The sequence below is a fragment of the Geotrypetes seraphini genome, chromosome 2 (genome assembly GCF_902459505.1).
Source record: "Geotrypetes seraphini chromosome 2, aGeoSer1.1, whole genome shotgun sequence".
Classification (NCBI taxonomy): Eukaryota; Metazoa; Chordata; class Amphibia; order Gymnophiona; family Dermophiidae; genus Geotrypetes; species Geotrypetes seraphini.
The window spans coordinates 20,571,501-20,591,083 of record NC_047085.1 but is presented as its reverse complement, the minus strand read 5'-3'; the positions used below and the strand labels follow the sequence as shown (position 1 = coordinate 20,591,083).

The 19,583-nt window shown below is 46.1% G+C and overlaps 1 protein-coding gene across 2 annotated transcripts in view; it reads right to left on the bottom strand.

Annotated features, from left to right (window-relative positions):
• The window catches only part of PTP4A3 (protein tyrosine phosphatase 4A3), a 224,017-nt gene that overhangs the window by 127,624 nt on the left and 76,810 nt on the right, over window positions 1–19,583 (bottom strand). For both annotated transcript variants that reach the window (XM_033933157.1, XM_033933158.1), the window contains exon 3: window positions 14,925–15,664. In XM_033933157.1, the coding sequence (XP_033789048.1) occupies window positions 14,925–15,029 (105 nt within the window). In that variant the 5' untranslated portion in view covers window positions 15,030–15,664. The remainder of the gene's footprint in view (window positions 1–14,924; window positions 15,665–19,583) is intronic.

The following is a 19,583-nucleotide window of genomic DNA, read 5'->3' as shown; positions in this document are numbered from 1 at the left end:
CAGGAAACAAAATCCCGGTTTCTTTTCCAAGGTGGGGCGGGGAGGATTTTTCAAAAGCAGCTAATTGCTAACCATTGCAAAAGCACTAGAAGAATTCCAGGCTCATTTTGAATCCTCGCTCGAGCACTGCGATTAGGGACTTGTTTGCTGGCATGACACAGCTCCCAGACGGCAAAGCCATTAACATTATTAAACTTGTATCGCATTGCCAGGGAAGCAAATTTCCTTTTAACCTTTTGTTACCAGCTGGAAGGAGGAACAGGTTTGCCTGTGGCATTTACCAAGTAAGTACATGCAAAACATGGCATTCAGACACGGGTAGGATTTCACAGCAGACACAGAACCACCCTGTAATGTCCGATTAGCAAAATCAGATGACTGGGACCCTTTCCCATGACAAAAAGCTGCCTTGACCTTCAGCTTCAATGAGAGAAGACGCTAGGCAGAAGAAGGTCAAAGGGTGTTCTGGCCAGAGAACATTGAGTTCCAGTCCTGGCGATAGCCCGTGCGCAGTGTCTCTCAAACTGTGTGCCACGGCACAGTGGTGTGCCCACCAGAGATTTCAAAATTTTAACTTTATTTTTTAAAAATTCCCGTCATAAGTAAGTATACACTAGAATAGAGGACATGTACGTCGCGTACGCAAGAGTCTGTCAATGTTATGAGCATCTGTGTGCCTAAGGATACAACTGCCCGGACAAGCATCATTCTTGGACACAATTGGTCCTGGAAAACCAAAGGCGAGTAATTTTATTTTCATTTTTTTTTAATGCAGTAGCTGTTCTAATGAGCAAAAATCAATCAATCAAGGCTTTGTTACCATTTGGATCTTCTTATCTTTGCGAACTTGGATTTTCAGCTCCGATAGAAATTATATCGAAAAAAAAAAGAGAACTTCTGCGGATGGTGGATGATGAAATGCGTGTTAGTTTGGCAACTATCGAGCCACATTTTGAGTTCATTTGAACTCAAAAACAAGCACATCCATCGCATTGATTAGCAATTCTATTCTGTCTTTATTAGTTTCACCGTTGTTACAATTACCCATACATACCGTGTTTCCCCGAAAATAAGACAGTGTCTTATAGTAATTTTGGGCCCAAAAAATGCACTAGGTCTTATTTTCGGGGTATGCACATGATCATCTCTCCCTTCCTCTCCTTCACCTCAATTCTTCCTCTTTCCTTTCTCTCCCCATGTGCAGCATCTTTCCTTCCCTCCCTCCCATCCCTTGAACACCCCCCCTCCCGCCCCCACCGTGCAGCAAAACCCCTGCTGACCCTCCATCCTTCCCTCCCCGCCGAACGCGAGCAAGCCCTACCTTCATCCAAAGCAGCATCGGGCCGGCAGCACTCTAAACAGGCTGCTTCGGCCTTGTCCGTCGAAATTTCACTCTGCCGCGTTATTAATGATGTCATCAGTAACGCAGCAGACTGAAATCCCCGACGGACAAGGCCGAAGCAGCCTGTTTAGAGTGCTGCTGGCCCAACACTGCTAGATGTAGGTAGGCGCTCTCGCTCGCGGTCGGCGGGGAGGGAAGGATGGAAGGTCAGCAGGGGTTCGGCTGCACGGTGGGGATGGCGGAAGTGGCAGGAGGGTGGGTTTATTTTTTGGGGAAACACTGTAGTTTAAAGCATTTTAAATAAATAACTCTCAAATTTAAATTTTTTTTATTGGTTTTGCAATTTTATAATTTCAATTATAATGCGCCAGGAAAAACATTTGCTCCATTTAGTGTACCGGAGCTGCCTGTTGAACAAGGGACCAGTTGCCCTGCCTCATAAGCACCAGAAATGGATACATTTGGGGGCTCCTTTTACTGAGGTGCGCTAGCGGTTTTAGCACGCGCTTAGCATGCACTAGAATGCCGCGCGCTAGACGCTAACGCCTCCATAGAGCTTGCGTTAGTATTTTCCGTGTAGCGAGGGGTTTGCGCGCGCTAATCTTCAAAAGGATTGATCTTTAAAAAAAAAAAAATATATATATATATATATATATATATATATATATATATATATATATATATATATTTTATATATATATATATATATATATATATATATTTTTTATATATATATATAACCTCTCCCTTACACCTTATGAATCTCCTGCACACTATGGTGGGATGGGTGTCAGGTCAAACGCGCGCCGGGACAAAGGCGCGAGCAGACAACTGAGCGCAGCGCGGAGGTGCGCGCCGAAGAAAAAGACTTTTTAGGGGCTACGATGGGGGGGTGTGGGACTTAATATAGATCGCGCCGCGTTGTGGGGGGTTTGGGGGGTTGTAAACCCTCACATTTTACTGAAAACTTAACTTTTTCCCTGTTTTTAGGGAAAAAGTTACGTTTTCACTAAAATGTGGGGGTTACAACCCCCCCAAACCCCCACAACGCCGCCGCGATATGTATTAAGTAAAGTGGGGGGTGCTCCCCAACAAAACTCCCCGTCGCAGCCCTAAAAACAGTCTTTTTCTTCAGCGCGCGCCTCCGTCTTGCGCTCAGTTGTCGGCGCGCGCCTTTGTCTTCCGCATTATTGTCTATGAACCGGTGGGATGGGAGGGTTGTGATATAATAGGCATTATAGATATTTTGATATCTTTAGCATTTATCCATGAAATAAGATATACAATGAATTAATGTATTGTTTTATATATGAATACACTTCCCCCTCCGTATTCCGTATCTACGGATTCGCTTATTCGCGGTTTTAAATCAAAAAATACATTTGAATTTTAAGCCCTGTAAGCCTTCCCTTAAGCCTTACCTGGTGGTCGAGCAATCTTCCCACGCTCCTGCCCCATGCAGATCACTCACAGGAAATGGCTCGAGAGACTATGGGAGCAATATGCATGGAGCAGGAGTGTGGGAAGATCGCTCTTGCCCCGAAAACCTGCTAGACCACCAGGTAAGGCTTAATGGGGGGGGGGGGCTTTCAGGGCTTAAAATAGCCAGGGAAAGTGGGGGTTAGGGGCAGAACCAGCCCGAATATTATTCGTGGCTTTTTCATATTCGCGGGTCGGCTCTGCCCCAAACCCCCGCGAATACGGAGGAGGAAGTATATAATAAACTAGATGTTTTTAATTGCATTAAATTTCAATAAAAAAGGAAAAATAAAAATAGTGCGCTGGAGCTACAAAAAAAAGGTTTAAGACACTGGCCGTGTGTGACAAAAAGACAGAGACAGACACAAAGTCAGTCCACAGAACTAATTTCTTTATATCCGGTTTATATCAGCAAAGGTGATACCTGGATGGTGTGTTATTATCATAGTAAGGGGGGAGGGGTTCCACTCTGGGCGGGGTGCCGGCCCCCTCCTCCTCTCGCCAAGCGCGTACCCCCCTCTTCCCTTCCCCCGTTGTTCCCTGCCGCGAGCAATAACTTCAACGTGCTCTTCGCGACCGCGTCATCTCTCCCGATGACGCCACTTCTGCATGTTGCTCGCGACGGTGAACAACTAAAGGTACAGGGGAAGAGGGTGCGCACACGGCGGGGGGGGGAGGAATCATGGAAGGAACGGTGGAATGGGGTGGAGATGAGGTCAGGGGAGGGGCACCTCTCTCCATCACTACGCCACCATTTACTACCACCATGTCAACCAAATAGGGGATAATCTCTACCGAAGCCACCCAGTCCTCAGGACATCCCTGGTCCCATCGGCTTTTTTGGGATATCCACGGTAAATATGCACGAGATAGATTTGCATACCAAGCAGGCAGTGCATTTAAATCTCATGCACCTTCAACTGTGGATATCCTGAAAAACCTCAGCCCAGTCCCATCAGATTTTCAGGATATCCACAATGAATATGCACGAGATAAAGATTTAGGCTCACTTGCCCCACCTCCTTGGCATGAATGGTTTGTGAAATAGGGGAATACACGTGTTTTTAGACGTGCTCAAATCATACCCATTTGAAATGCCTATGCAGTGTCTTTTCCAAGTGCAAATAGCAGCTCTCTCAAATCAGTTTTCACACAGAAACGAGAGAACAAAAATGAAGGCAGATAAAGGCCATATGGCCTATCCAGTCTGCCCATCCGTGCCATCTGCAATCCTTTCTTCTCCCCGAGAGATCCAATGTACTTTTCCCAAGCTTTCTTGAAGTCAGACACAGACTGCATCTCCACCCACTCCACCGCTAGGCTGTCCCATGAATTCACTAACCAAAATGTGAATAAGTACTTTCTGAGATTTATTTATTCATTCAGTTTTCTATACCATTCTCCCAGGGGAGCTCAGAACAGTTTACATGGATTTTTTCAGGTACTCAAGTATTTTTTTCTGTCTGTCCTGGTGGGCTCACAATCTATTTAATGTACCTGGGGCAACGGGGGGATTAAGTGACTTGCCCAGGGTCACAAGGAGCAGCGTGGGTTTGAACCCACAACCTCAGGGTGCTGAGGCTGTAGCTTTAACCACTGCGCCACTCTAGAAATCAAAATGTAGTAAACGTGAGCCAAGTAAAGGACAATCCAGCCTTTGTGACATCACTGATGAGGTTGGCTCTTAGGCATTGGTGGAAGAAGGCATTATGACATCACAATATTAGCTCTGCTTATCAGAGGCTGAAGCTTTTCACACTGTTCACTCATTCATTCATTTAATTTTCTATGCTGTTCTCTCCCAGGAGAGCTCAGAATGGTTTACATGAATTTATTCAGGTACTCAAGCGTTTTGCCCTGTCTGTCCCGCCGGGCTCACAATCTATCTAACGTACCTGGGGCAATGGGGGGATTAAGTGACTTGCCCAGGGTCACAAGCAGCAGTGTGGGTTTGAACCCCCAACCTTAGGGTACGGAGGCTGTAGCTTTAGCCACTGTGTCATACTGCGCCCCACTAGTATTCTATAATGGAATCTTGGCACCAGGAAACCATTTTAGAATCGGTGCTACGCACGCGGCACTGGGCATCTAACTTTTGCTGCCAATTTGCAGAACCTTAAGGCCAGATGCACACTCAAGGTTCTGTTTGGATAATAAGGTACCACCACCACCACTCTACTAAAGTACCCTGGTGTTTGATGGTAAAGAGTTCGATGAACTACAGAAATTGCTTTAGGTTGGACCCAAAAGAGAATAGTCAACCAATCCAGTTTCTTTAGAACTGGCGTAACTGGGCTGCTCTTTCAACGCCCATAACCAACCATGCTGCAGCATTTTGCACCAACTTCCTTCTCTATTACCAATCGTTCCGACTTATGTTGGACCCAAAAGAGAATCGTCAACCAATCCAGTTTCTTTAGAACTGGTGTAACTGGGCTGCTCTTTCAACGCCCATAACCAACCATGCTGCAGCATTTTGCACCAACTTCCTTCTCTATTACCAATCGTTCCGACTTATGTTGGACCCAAAAGAGAATCGTCAACCAATCCAGTTTCTTTAGAACTGGTGTAACTGGGCTGCTCTTTCAACGCCCATAACCAACCATGCTGCAGCATTTTGCACCAACTTCCTTCTCTATTACCAATCGTTCCGACTTATGTTGGACCCAAAAGAGAATCGTCAACCAATCCAGTTTCTTTAGAACTGGTGTAACTGGGCTGCTCTTTCAACGCCCATAACCAACCATGCTGCAGCATTTTGCACCAACTTCCTTCTCTATTACCAATCGTTCCGACTTATGTTGGACCCAAAAGAGAATCGTCAACCAATCCAGTTTCTTTAGAACTGGTGTAACTGGGCTGCTCTTTCAACGCCCATAACCAACCATGCTGCAGCATTTTGCACCAACTTCCTTCTCTATTACCAATCGTTCCGACTTATGTTGGACCCAAAAGAGAATCATCAACCAATCCAGTTTCTTTAGAACTGGTGTAACTGGGCTGCTCTTTCAACGCCCATAACCAACCATGCTGCAGCATTTTGCACCAACTTCCTTCTCTATTACCAATCGTTCCGACTTATGTTGGACCCAAAAGAGAATCGTCAACCAATCCAGTTTCTTTAGAACTGGTGTAACTGGGCTGCTCTTTCAACGCCCATAACCAACCATGCTGCAGCATTTTGCACCAACTTCCTTCTCTATTACCAGTCGTTCCAACTTATGTTGGATCCAAAAGAGAATCGTCAACCAATCCAGTTTCTTTAGAACTGGCATAACATGGGCTGCAGCATTTTGCACCAACTTCCTTCTCTACGACCGGTCGTTCCGACCGATCTGGCTCAAAGAAAACACACTCTTATCGGGAAAATTAATCAAGCATTTAGAAGGGAATTTAAGGAAAAAAGTTGCACCAACAGCCACTTGCTCTAGATTTAAACTGCAGACGTTGTTTCCGCCTAGCTTGAGTGACTCTGGAAATGTCTGGAACAACCTGTATTTTCCGTCCACAATAAAGGAAATCTTTTTTTCTTGAAGTAACCCTTCAATACTGCAATTTTTCACTAGACCAGGAGGGTACAGCGAGTAGGTATGTCATCCTGAGCAGTATCAGGAAACTCAAGACACACTTTCAATAATACTATCTCTCTCAGCTAACAAATCCATCCCCTCTTTTTTTTTTTTTTTGGGGGGGGGGTTTTGCCTAATTTTAGGTGTGAGCATTGGCCCCTGCCAAAAATGTTGTTGTATGTGCCTGCACCTATTTACGTGCTGGTTACGGCACGGAAATGGAAGAATTCTATAACAGTATCTAAATCCTAGCAGTTCCCACCTCTGCCCCCTTCCTCGGCCACGCCCACTTTTGAATTGCCAACAAGATGAATTACAGAATTCCTGCGTGTCGCAGCTCCACACTGTCAGCCCAGCCTTGCATTGCTAGCTGTCAGCATTTTTTTTGTTGGCCTAACCAATGTCAGCAAAGGCCTCTGGGAGATGATATCAGTCCTATCTGATCTTAGGGGGGTGGGTGGAATGTCAGCGCAGATGGACCATCAGCCTCAGAATGCCTAAATTATATTTAAATTATCAGTGCTTAAAAGTAATAAAAGACCTTGGCACAGCCCTGAGGTTCTGAAGATGTGCTAAGGTCTGGAGCTTAATGGTTAACCAGAAGCCATTGTCAGAGTAATACTGGAAATTAACAGTAACTCCAGTCTATGAGGGACAGTTTCTCTCTCTTTTCTTTTCCAGTCTCTCACGCTCCACACACCTTATTTACCATTGTTCCAAACAGTTTATGGGTACTTAAGAACAATAGATTCTATTTTTGGAACAAGTCTTAAACTTATGTAAGAGGTTAAAATCCTTAATCTCTCTCTGAATCCTGGTTTACCCCTCCCCCTCTCTCTTTGCCCTCACAGCACCTACGCAGGTAAACTGGGTTCACAGTCACTCGCGCGCAAGACACCAGCGCGCCAACAATCGAGCGCTGACCATTCGGCGCAAGACACCAGCGCGCCGCGGGAAAACTTAGTTTTAAAGAGCTCCGAAGCGGGGTGTGAGTGGGGAACCCCCCCACTTTACTGCATAGTGTTCGCACTGCTGTTGGGGGGAGGGGGCTTGGGGAGTTGGAACCCTCCATTATAGAGAAAACTGAACTTTTTCCGATTTTTGGGGGGGAAAGTTCCGTTTTCTCTATAATGTGGGGGGTTGCACCCCCCCACCTCCTCCAACGGCTGCAGTGAAGTGGGGGGGTTCCTCCCCCCCACACTCCCGTCAGAGCTCTTTAAAACTAAGTTATCCCACGACGCGCTTGTGCCTTGCGCCGAATTGTCGGCGCGCTGGTGTCTGGCGCGCGATTGTCCCGTCACCGGTAAACTGTCCTCTCTCTCTCACACCCAGAAGCAGTCTCTAAATCCACTCTGTATTTGTAAAGCTTATTTCTATCTCTTTCTGTATACTTGTAACGCAGCATATGCTTGATATATCTTTCTAAACCGTGCCTTTCTGTAATATTCTTTATGCAATCCCTCTTGGCTGTCATTGTCATTCATTTCACTTCCTACTGAACCTTCTAGGAGGGTACTAAACCCGGGACCTGGCGAACTGTAAGGCCGTCACCTTATATCATTGGAGGCTTCTCTGCTTCAACAAGACCCAGTGAAAAAAACCTTACACACACGTAATCAGTATCTGGTACCAATTAGCGCTTGCTAAGGCCAATTATTGATTGTTAGCAGTTAGGCAATTACTTTAGGCGCAGATCTGTGATCCGCGTCCAAACTGCAAGCCAGACTTCAGTTGACCTATACAGAATTTTGGGGGGAAATAGTATCGGAGAAGGAACACTGAGGGGCCCTTTTACTAAAGTGCAGTAAGTTTCTGCACTTACCGGTTATTAAGCAGCCAAAATTAACACACAGTGAGTGAAAAGGCTGCGTGTTAACTGTTGGTGACACATCCGACATTCTTCCTGCAAATTCCAGACAAACAAGTTTTGCATCATGTCATACAGCAAGCATAATTAGCATAGATTTACCCTATGCCACCTCGTCACTCAATGTGTAATTAAACTCTGGAATTCATTGCCGGAGAATGTAGTGAAAAAAGTTAGCTTAGCAGGGTTTAAAAAAAAAAATTGGTTTGGGTAATTTTCTAAAAGAGAAGTCCATAGGCTATTATTAAGATGGCTTGGGAAAAGCTACTGCTTATTCCTAGGATAAGCAGCATGAAATCTATTTTTCTCCTTGGGATCTTTCCAGGTACTTATGACCTAGATCGGCCACTGTTGGAAACAGGGCTTGACGGACTTAGGTCTGTCCCAGTATGGCAACTTTTATGTGAGCCAAGAATAAGACAATCAAACCATTGTGACATCACTGATGAGTTTAGCTCAAGCATTGGTGGAATGAGGCATTATGATATCATAATCTGAGCTCTGGAATGTTGCTACTCTTTCGGTTTCTGCCTGATACGTGGGACCTGGGTTGGCCACTATTGGAAACAGGATACTGGGCTTGATGGACCTTAAGTCTGTCCCAGTATGGCAGCTCTTATGATCTTATGTGAGCCAAGTATAGGACAATGAAGCCATTGTGACATCACTGATGAGGTTGGCTCATAGGCATTGGTGGAATGAGGCATTATGACATCACAATCTCAGCTCTGGAATGTTGCCACTCTTTGGGTTTCTGCCTAGTACTTGTGACCTGGGTTGGCCACTGTTGGAAACAGGATACTGGGCTTGATGGACCTTCGGTCTGTCCCAGTTCTTATGTGAGCCAAGTATAGGACAATGAAGCCAATGTGACATCACTGATGAGGTTGGCTCATAGGCACTGGTGGAATGAGGCATGATGACATCAAAGTCTCAGCTCTGGAATGTTGCTACTCTTTGGCTTTCTGCCAGGTACTTGGGACCTGGGTTGGCCACTGTTGGAAACAGGATACTGTGCTTGATGGCAATTTTTGTGTTAACCATGCTAATATCATACTTGACAGTTAGTACATGTTACTTCCTGTGAAAACTGCAATGTGCAGACCACACCCTATCTCCATCCAGTCCCCGCCCATCATGCATTAAGTCGGCAGCGGTCAAAACAGCAGTTAGGGAGGCCAAACGTCGAGTGGAGGAAACTCTGGCAAAAAACATTAAAAAAGGGGACAAAGCCTTCTTTAGGTATATCAGCGATAGGAAAAGGAACACAGACGGTATAGTACGCCTTAGACAACCGGACGGAAACTACGCGGTGGCGGATTCAGAAAAAGCAGAACTACTAAATGAATATTTCTGCTCAGTCTTCACCTGCGAAGCACCGGGACACGGACCACAGTTGATGATAATACAAGACGTAGATGACCCGTTTCAGAACGTTGAGTTCACTCCTGGGGACGTCTACAACGAACTGGCAAGGCTAAAGGTAAACAAGGCCATGGGACCGGACAATTTACACCCAAGAGTGCTCAGAGAATTGAGAGATGTCCTGGCAGAACCGTTGGCGGTGCTCTTCAATCTCTCATTAAGTACGGGGAAAGTTCCGTTGGACTGGAAAACAGCCAATGTCGTTCCTCTACATAAAAAGGGTTGCAAGGCTGAGGCTGCGAACTATAGACCGGTAAGCCTCACCTCAATAGTGTGCAAACTCATGGAAACACTAATTAAGTATAAATTAGATACGATCCTGAACGAGGGAAATCTCCGGGATCCCAGCCAACATGGATTCACCAAGGGTAGGTCATGCCAGTCCAATCTAATAAGCTTCTTTGACTGGGTAACAAGAAGACTAGACTCAGGAGAGTCCTTGGACGTCGTGTACCTGGACTTCAGCAAAGCGTTTGACAGCGTCCCACACCGCAGGCTGCTGAACAAGATGAATTCTATGGGATTAGGACAGACTCTAACTGCATGGGTTAAAGATTGGCTTAGTGGCAGACTTCAGAGGGTGGTGGTCAACGGTACCCTTTCTAAAATGTCAGAGGTGACCAGCGGAGTACCACAGGGTTCGGTCCTGGGCCCACTCCTCTTCAACATATTCATTAGGGATCTGACTCAAGGGCTCCAAGGCAAGGTAACCTTATTCGCTGATGACGCCAAACTATGCAATGTAGTAAACGGCTATAATCTTCAGGATGCTATGGAGCAAGACCTGCGTACTTTAGAAAGTTGGTCCTTGATCTGGCAGCTGGGCTTCAACGCCAAGAAATGTAAGGTCATGCATCTCGGAAACGGAAATCCTTGCAGAACTTACACCCTGAATGGAGAAACTTTAGCAAGGACTACGGCAGAACGAGACTTAGGAGTAATCATCAGTGCTGACATGAAAACAGCCACTCAAGTGGAGAAGGCTTCATCTAAAGCACGGCAAATGATAGGCTGTATCAAGAGAAGCTTCGTCAACAGGAAACCTGAAGTCATGATGCCACTGTACAGAGCCATGGTGAGACCACATCTGGAATACTGTGTTCAATTCTGCAGGCCACATTACCGTAAGGATGTGCTCAGAGTTGAATCGGTTCAGCGGATGGCCACCAGGATGGTCTCGGGGCTAAAGGGTCTCCCGTACGAAGAAAGACTGAGCAAATTGCAGCTCTACACTCTCGAGGAGCGTAGGGAGAGGGGAGACATGATTGAGACATTTAAGTACATCACGGGACGGGTAGAGGTGGAAGATGATATCTTTCTTCTCAGGGGACCCTCGACCACAAGAGGACATCCACTCAAGCTCAGGGGAGGGAAGTTTCGTGGAGACACCAGGAAATACTTCTTCACGGAGAGAGTGATTGAGCATTGGAACGAGCTCCCAGTGCAGGTGGTCGAGGCACGCAGCATCTCAGACTTCAAGAACAAATGGGATACCTATGTGGGATCCCTACGAGGTCATGCCAAGGGATAGGGTCACTAGGACTGAATGAGCGGGTCAGTAGAGTGACAGTATAATTACAAGGGATAGGGTCACTAGGACTGAATGAGCGGGTCAGTAGAGTGACAGTATAATTACAATTATTCTTTAGGGGGTCAGTAGATTTAAGAGGGTGGGTAAATAGTGTGGGCAGACTTGATGGGCTATGGCCCTTATCTGCCGTCATCTTTCTATGTTTCTATGTTTCTATGGTTTTTACTACACTGGCTGTTTAAGCGTGCAAAAGACTTTAGTGAATGCCTGTGCTAGAGTAGTTAAGTAGCCAGACTTGTTATTTTGGGAGTGTCCAAAGTTAAGCTGGGTGGGCCTTACAAAACTACCCTCCTTTATCCTGCATCTCGCTCCCTCTAATCCGCCCCCCAAATCTGGCATTTGCTCCCCTCTCCCATGGTGCTCTTCAGCTTTTTCATGGGCGGTGGAACCGACACACATCCACCGCTCGTGCCGGCCTTGCTGGATTCCATCTGCCACGTTTCTTCCTTTTTCCTCTCTGGCGGGACGTGGCATAGGGAAGTCTGCAGGTCCGGTACAAACGGTGGATGGCATCACTGCCCCCGCCGGGAAGGGGGAAGTTCAGAGAAAGGGGGAGTTGCCAGGCCTTGGGCAAACGCAGGCGCCAGATGTGGAAGCGAGGGGAGCAAGGCGTCCGCTGCTGAATTGTCTTGGGGATGGGGGGTGGGTGCAGACAAGGTGGCCTGTGCCCACCCAAGCCCACCCGTAGCTAAGCTACTGTTGTGTTAACGGTTTGCACACACTAAAATCTGGGTTAAGTGCTTAGTACATGATAAGGGCCCCTATGTGATTTATGGGACAGATAGGGAAATCAATCAACACGCTGAGATCCAACAACTTTGCTGTCGCTGCCATCTTCTCTTTCGAATTCGCCGCCTAATCATTTACGCATCGAATCCGTAGTAAATCAATTTAAAGCAAAATTAAAAACATTCTTGTTCCAAGATGCTTCTGGACAATATCTGTCCTTTTAAGGACTAAAACTATCACTGATTGTTCAATGTTCTATCATCAACCTATACTCTGTAATTCGCTGTCTGTACAGCTTTTCTTCATTGTGAACCGCCTAGAAGTCGCAAGATTATGGCGGTATAGAAAAAATAAAGTTATTATTATTATTAAAACTAGCTTTATAGCTTTTTACCCTTACCTTTTGTTTTTCCCCCCTTTTACTGTGCTCTTTTCCTCAAAGATTATAGTTCTTGCCCTTCTTTCAAAGAGGGCTTGGATAAGTTCCTGAAGGATACGGGGATTGAGGGATATAGATAGAGGTAGAGATAGGTCCATGGAAGGGTATAGATAGAAGAAAAATGGGGATTAAAGGGTTTTAGACAAAGGATCACTTACAGGTGATGGACCTGATGGGCCGCCGCGGGAGCGGACTGCTGGGCGCGGTGGACCTCTGGTCTGACCCAGCGGAGGCAACTTCTTATGTTCTTATGTGTTTTATGTACCTATGTTTAGTATTTTTAATTTTAATTTGTTTTTATGAGAACTTTTTACTCTGTACACCGCCTAGAAATTTGATTAAGCGGTATAAAATTTTTTTTTAATACACTTGAGACTCGAGTACCCGACTGTAAACCACTTTTACGAAGGCGCGTTAGCGGTTTAACGGGCGCAATAGCGCTAAACCGTCGGCCGCGCTAGCCGCTACCGCCTCCTCATGGGCGGGCGGCAGTTTTCCGGCTAGCGCGGGGGTTAGTGCGCGATGAAAAAAGTCGCATGCGTTAAACCCGCTACCGCGCCTTCATAAAAGGAGCCCTTAGATAACCTTGATAGGCGGTATATAAATATCTAAATAAATAGGCACAATCTCACTGTGAAGTCTAGTGCTGCAATGGACATTTAAAAGTACAGTGGTACCTCGGTTTGCGAGTGTTTTGCAAGACGAGCAAAACATTTCCAAAATCGGTGCCTTGGAAACCAAACGTGGCTCGATTTATGAGCGCCCCCCGCAATTGGGCACCCCCCGCCGCTTCTTACTGTCATCTGGGCACCGGCACTGGCATGTCCTGTGCGTTGGTGCCGGTGCCCGAAGATTGGCCTCCTCTTCTTCCTGGGCTTTGAGCATCTGTGCATGCTCAAGGCCTGCGAGTTCACGTTCTCGCAGCGGGGGGGTGCCCAATCATGGCGGGGGGGGGGCAATCATGGCGGGGGGGTGCCCGATCGCGGCAGGGGGGGTGCCGAATCGCGGGGAAGGGGTGCCGGATTGCGGGGGGGAGGGTGCCGGATCGCAGGGGGGGGTCTTCGGGGGGAGTAATGCCGGTTCTCGGGGGGGGGGGGAACTTATCAAAGCGAGTTTCCATTATTTCCTATGGGGAAACTCGCTTTGATAAACGAGCATTTTGGATTACGAGCATGCTCCTGGAACGGATTATGCTCGTAATCCAAGGTACCACTGTACTGGCATGCATGAGATTATGCGACTCTGAAGTACAGGATTATGGAGTCATTCACTACAGTTACCACCTTTTAGTCCCCTCGGTGTATCTTGTCATAATTAGATTATAAACTCTTCTGAGCATGTGCAATGTAGAGCGTAGCACATGCCCGGTAGCGCTATAGAAATAATATTTATTTATTTAATTAATTTTTTTTAAAAATGTCTATATGTTTTAAGCCAAAATGGTTTACAAAATGTTACATACATAAAATTTTACAACAAATAAAAAAGATAAACACAAATAATCAAATCCTTCGGAAAATCAGCTTCTGGAAGGAGGAAATTACCAAGGTCATTTTTGTCCTTTGTTCTGTAACAGAGGAACTACAGATAAATCAAAGATCTGAACACCAACCTGAGTGGGTGGGTTGGCATGGGAGGGAGAAAACCACAGGGAGAGAAATCCCACCTTCCAAATGGCAGGGCGAGCGCAAGCAAAGCTGGGCATTAATAAAGAGAAAACGCCCACCGTCCCTAGTCGCTTGAAAAGTCTAATTAAAAAAAAAAAAAAAGTTGAAAAATTCTTACACGCCTGTTAGTTTCGGATAGCAACACCACGTTGCTCCAGTCAAGAACCCGCAGAATCTACCTCCAATAATGCCTGCCCACAATTTCAGGTATCCGTAACAAAAAACATACAAACGGGCTCATGTTCTTCAGAGCCACCTTTTGGAAGGGTGACTGAAGAGCCAGACCGCACACCAATTATTCACTCTATTTGATGTAACGCGATTCATCAAATTTTAATAAATTTGAAACTTTACAATTTTATATACACCACAACGATCGACGTTTTTATCAGCTCAAAGTCTTGGCTTGCATCTATCCCTGGGGTAGAAAACCAATTAAAAGCCTCAGAGACACTATGGAGTGCATGGCTTATTTTGCATGTACTGATCAAGGGCGACCTGTACCCCTACTGTGGTATCAACAGGCTGTCATGTATTCCCAGGAAATCCAGCCGATGATTGAAACAGATTTTTTTTTTTTTAAAGTCCAGACAGTGGAACTACTGAATGACCTTATTGCTCAACGCTCAAAACTATTAAAAGGCACCTGGCAAAGCAAAACTCCCCCCCCCCCTTTTGCTCTGTATGGCGTTTTCTCTATTGTTACCACAGGTGCTCTTTCCAGTCTCCTCCCACCCACCACGTGCATTGCAAAGTTACTGACGGGACTCTTAAGCAGTGACCTATCTGCAATTCACACGAACAGCTTCCACTTACCTCGATGAATGTATTCAGGGTTGCATTGGTGGGATTGTGGGTGATCAAGAACCTCATGTTTTTATAGCACACCTCTACGGGTGCGGGGCGATTCATGCGCGCCATGCCGTCAGCTTTCTGCCTTGCCGCTTTCCTCCAAACAAAAGCAAAAAAAAAAAAAAAAACCAAACCAAAAAAAACTGAAAAAGGGTTTAAAAAAGTGGTTGCATCAAGGCTTATACTGTGCAAATATCCCACGCTTCTGAAAACACACAGGAAAAAAAAAAAAAAAGGATCTCCCCTGTGCTTACAGTCAAAAATCCAGTTGCTATGCAATGTCTGGGCTTCTTGTTCTAACTGTGCAAATCAAAGCAACTTTCTTTTCAAATCTTGAGGGAATGACCCCTTCCTTCTGCCAGCTGTCTCCTCAGCCTTCTTTTAAAACGGGCCCCTGTAATCCTGTAGAACTTGTGCAACCTTCTGTGTGCAATTTCGGCCTATCACGTTACCCCATCTGGATATGTTGAGTATTTCAGGACGATGGGGGCTTGAGGGGAATCAAAGAGCAGCAGACAGAAGGCGGCTCTCTGCCTTAAGTTGTGGGCGCAGGGGACTTCAATGGTGAGTTGTCCGTGTGCACGCCCCGATCTGGATAACCTGCCGGAGCCCCGTTCCCATCAGCGAATGGGCTGCTGTGCACAGCGATGCTCCGAACGGCTTCTCGGCGCTTCTAGAAATCTGAAGCCAACCCACGGTGTGATCTGCCAAAGCAACATAGAAAGACAGGAGTTAGAACGCCAGGATCGACTTAAATGACAAACATCCGATAGTCCCCCAGTGGTTATGAGAAAGTTAGAAAAAAAGGGAGTTCACAGGACCCGGAGTTCTGCACGAGTCAGAACAAGCAAGTTAAATTCACCGTGTGAAGCGGCAGGATTAATCCTGAACTCCACAGGGTGCGACACGCTGGTCCAGTTACAGGAGAGAGTGAGTGGCAGAACGGAGGGGAGAAGGACAGAAGCCAATGTTTGCTTCAAGCCTGCTATTTTTATTTCCCTGCGCAGAGGGTATCTGGAGGTTCAATGATGGATTATTGCACAGCTGAGAGCTTGATAATTTTGTTTTACCTACCACATTAAAAAAAAAAAATGTGCACTGGGTTTTTTTCCCCTATAAACCTAAAGGACAAATGTAACCTCCCTTCAGTACATGCAAATAAGAAGAAATATGAAAAAAAAAACAGTGCAGAGAGAGAGAGAGAGAGAGAGAGGAAAGCAACATTCGAGAGCCATTGCAAAAACAGCTATCTTACTGCTAACATGTAGATCATTTTGCAAACTCCAAAGGGATATGATAATATTGGGAAAAGAGCAGCAAATCTACAATTAAAATGTGTGTTGGCTGGTTGGTGTCCCTACTGCAGGGATATCATGCTAAAATCACAGGTCCGGCCCTTAATACACAAGTTCCCAAATTTACCGACTGAACAGATTTTAATGTCCAGTGTAAGACTCTAGAACAGTGGTTCTTAACCTGGGTTCCAACAAGATCCTTTATTGCTTTTCCTACCGTGTTTTTCCCTTATGTTCCTGAATTAGCAATATCCTTTTTTGTACGACCTTTGGGGCTACTCTCACTCCCTTCAACAAGACATCCCATATAAAAGTCAATGAGATATCTTAAGACCAGAGATAAGCTATAACTAGCTTGACCTTTTCCATCACATCTTAAACGTTGCTTTTAATTGCAAGGGAGCGTTTTACTTGTACATTGAGATATTTACAGAAAAGAATGACTGGAAAAGTTGTATAGAAAAAGAGACAGAATCAAACTGTTTAGCTCTATAGAGGGCCCAGGGTTCTGCTAAGGCAGGGATCGGTAACCCGTGGCTTGCGAGCCACATGCGGCTCTTCTTGCATGCGACTGTGGCTCTCCAGGCCCCGACCCCGACCCTTTAATCTCCCTCCAAACCCCGCAATCCCCCCCAGGCCTACTGAGGTACCTGATGGTCCAGCGGGGTTCTTTGTGGCAGAAGGGCAGCTTACTTGCTCCTGCCTTCTAAAATGGCTGCTGCGACCACTTGCGGTAGCTCGTGGTACTAAAGGAAATGCTGCGAGAGTTGCAGCAGCTATTTCAGAAAACAGCCACAAGGAGGCAGGAGTGAGAGGGTCGCATTCCTGCCGCAAAGTCTCCCGTTGGACCACCAGGTACCTCGGTAGGGCTGGGGGGGGGGGTTTCATGCAATTGGAAGGGAGATTAAAAGCTTGAGACCTGGAGAGGGGAGAGAAACTTGGCTATGGGTTGGGGGAGGAGAGAGAATCTACATCTTAAATTAAGAACATAAGAACATAGAATAGCCTTCCTGGGTCAGACCAATGGTCCATCAAGCCCAGTAGCCCGTTCGGATCACTAGTACCTGGCCAAAACCCAAGGAGTAGCAACTCTGCATGCTACCAATCCAAGGCAAGCAGTGGCTTCCCCCATGTCTTTCTCAATAAGACTATGGGCTTTTCCTCCAGGAACTTGTCCAAACCTTTCTTAAAACCAGCTACACTATCTGCTCTTACCACATCCTCTGGCAATGCGTTCCACAGCTTAACTATTCTCTGAGTGAAAAAAAATATTTCCTCCAGTTGGTTTTAAAAGTATTTCCCTGTAACTTCATCGCGTGTCCCCTAGTCTTTGTCATTTTTGACGGGATAAAAAGGTTGCCGACGGCTTTTGCTAAGGGATACTTGCTCCGCAGCTCTACTAACAAAATATGCTTTAAACTAGCTATGACATCACTAGTTGCCGGGGGAGAAGTACAAGAAGCTCTAGTAAGCGGTATTCGTGAGGAGATAGGTGGACAAAGCGACGGGACTGGATGGTGGACATCCGAGGATACTGAACGAAGTACCGGTGGCTCCGCTGGCTGACCTTTTCAGTGCTTTTCTAGAGTCAGGAGTGGTACCGGAGGACTGAATAAACTAAACTAAACTAAACTAAGCCTTAGATTTATATACCGCATCTTCTCCACTGAAGTGGAGCTCGACACGGTTTACAATAAGGCAGACATGATCCCTTGCCACAAAACGGAAAGTAAGGAAGAAGACAGGGAACTGCAGACCAGTAAGTCTGACGTCTGTGATAAGTAAATTAATGGAAAGTCTTAAGAAAAAAAAAGTGGCCTAGTGGTTACAGCTGCTGCCTCAGCACCTCGCGAGTTCAATCCCAGCATGCTCTCTGTGATTCTGGGCGAGTCACCTAACCCTCAATTGCCCCAGGTACCACAGTAAGCCTGCTGGGACAGACAGGGAAAATACCTAAAGAATAATTGATTACTATGCAACGCATTGTAAACCGCTTTTGAGTGAATCTCAGTTAACAAATCTCCAATTAATGACATAAATAAATAAAACAGAGAACAGTGAAGATTTGGGACCTGAGGCAACATGGTTTCCCCTAGAGACAGGTTTTGTCAGGCAAATCTGATCAATTTCTTTTGACTGGGTAACCCAGAGAGTTGGACAGAGGGCGAGCGCTAGACGTGGTGTGTTCATATTTTTGCAAAGCCTCCGACACTGTTCCACACAGGCGTCTAAATAAAGAAACTGAGTGCCCTCAGTATGGGCCCCAAAGTGATGGATTGGCTAAGGAACTGGGGGGGCGAAAGGTGACAGAGGGTAGCGGTAAACAGGGCTCACTCTGAGGAAAGAAATGTTTCCAACGGTGTGCCAGAAAGTTCGGTTATTGGGCCTGTCCTTATCAATATTTTTGTAAGTGATATTGCTGAACGGATAACATGTCGGAGGCTGAGTCAGAGGGGTGGGGGCCCAGGCCGGGAGGCGGTTAGATGTCCTGGAGCTGAGGGGAACAGGGAGGCCCCAGAAGAGCCCTGTGACTAGGGTTACCAGACATCTGGATTTTCCCGGATGGCTTTTCAAAACCTGGCACTTTGTCCGGATTTTGAAAAGCTGCCTCACACGAGAGCAGGCAACTGGGGCTGAGGCGGGATTGGGGCGTTAACGGGGCGGGGAGGGTATAGGGCTCCTGTTACCTTAGAAGAGTAGCCTAATGGTTGGAGCAGCAGGCTAAGAACTAGATGGCTCAGGTTTAAATCCTATAGCAGCTTCTTGTGGCCTTGGGCAATTCCTCTAATCCCCTGTTACCCTGGTTCTGTTACAGGACAGGTTCTGGGCAGCAGCAAAATGGTGGCACATGACACTATGCAGGAAACGGTAATGGCAAGCCACTCCTGTACCATGGGTGCAAACCACTCCTCATTTTGTGGTTGAGAAGAGCTGGTTCAACTTGAGGGCACATCTGGATCTTGTGACCTTGGGTCAAGTCACTGAACAATAATAATAACAACTTTATTCTTTTATACCGCCATAACCAAAAGTTCTAGGCGGTTTACACTAAAAAGAGCTGGACAATCAGCGAAATACAATAATACAGTACAAAATACAAATATTTGTAAAATAGAATTTCAATAATAAAACTCACTAAGCGCCTAAAAACACACCTATTCCTGAAATACCTAAACAACTGACCTACTCTTCTCTCTCTCCCCTCTTAAGTCCGCCTAAAACTCCATGGCTCTATCTATATATATAAAATCGGAGGTATGTATGTGTGTATGTATGTATGTGCCGCGATCACGCAAAAACGGCTTGACCGATTTGAACGAAACTTGGT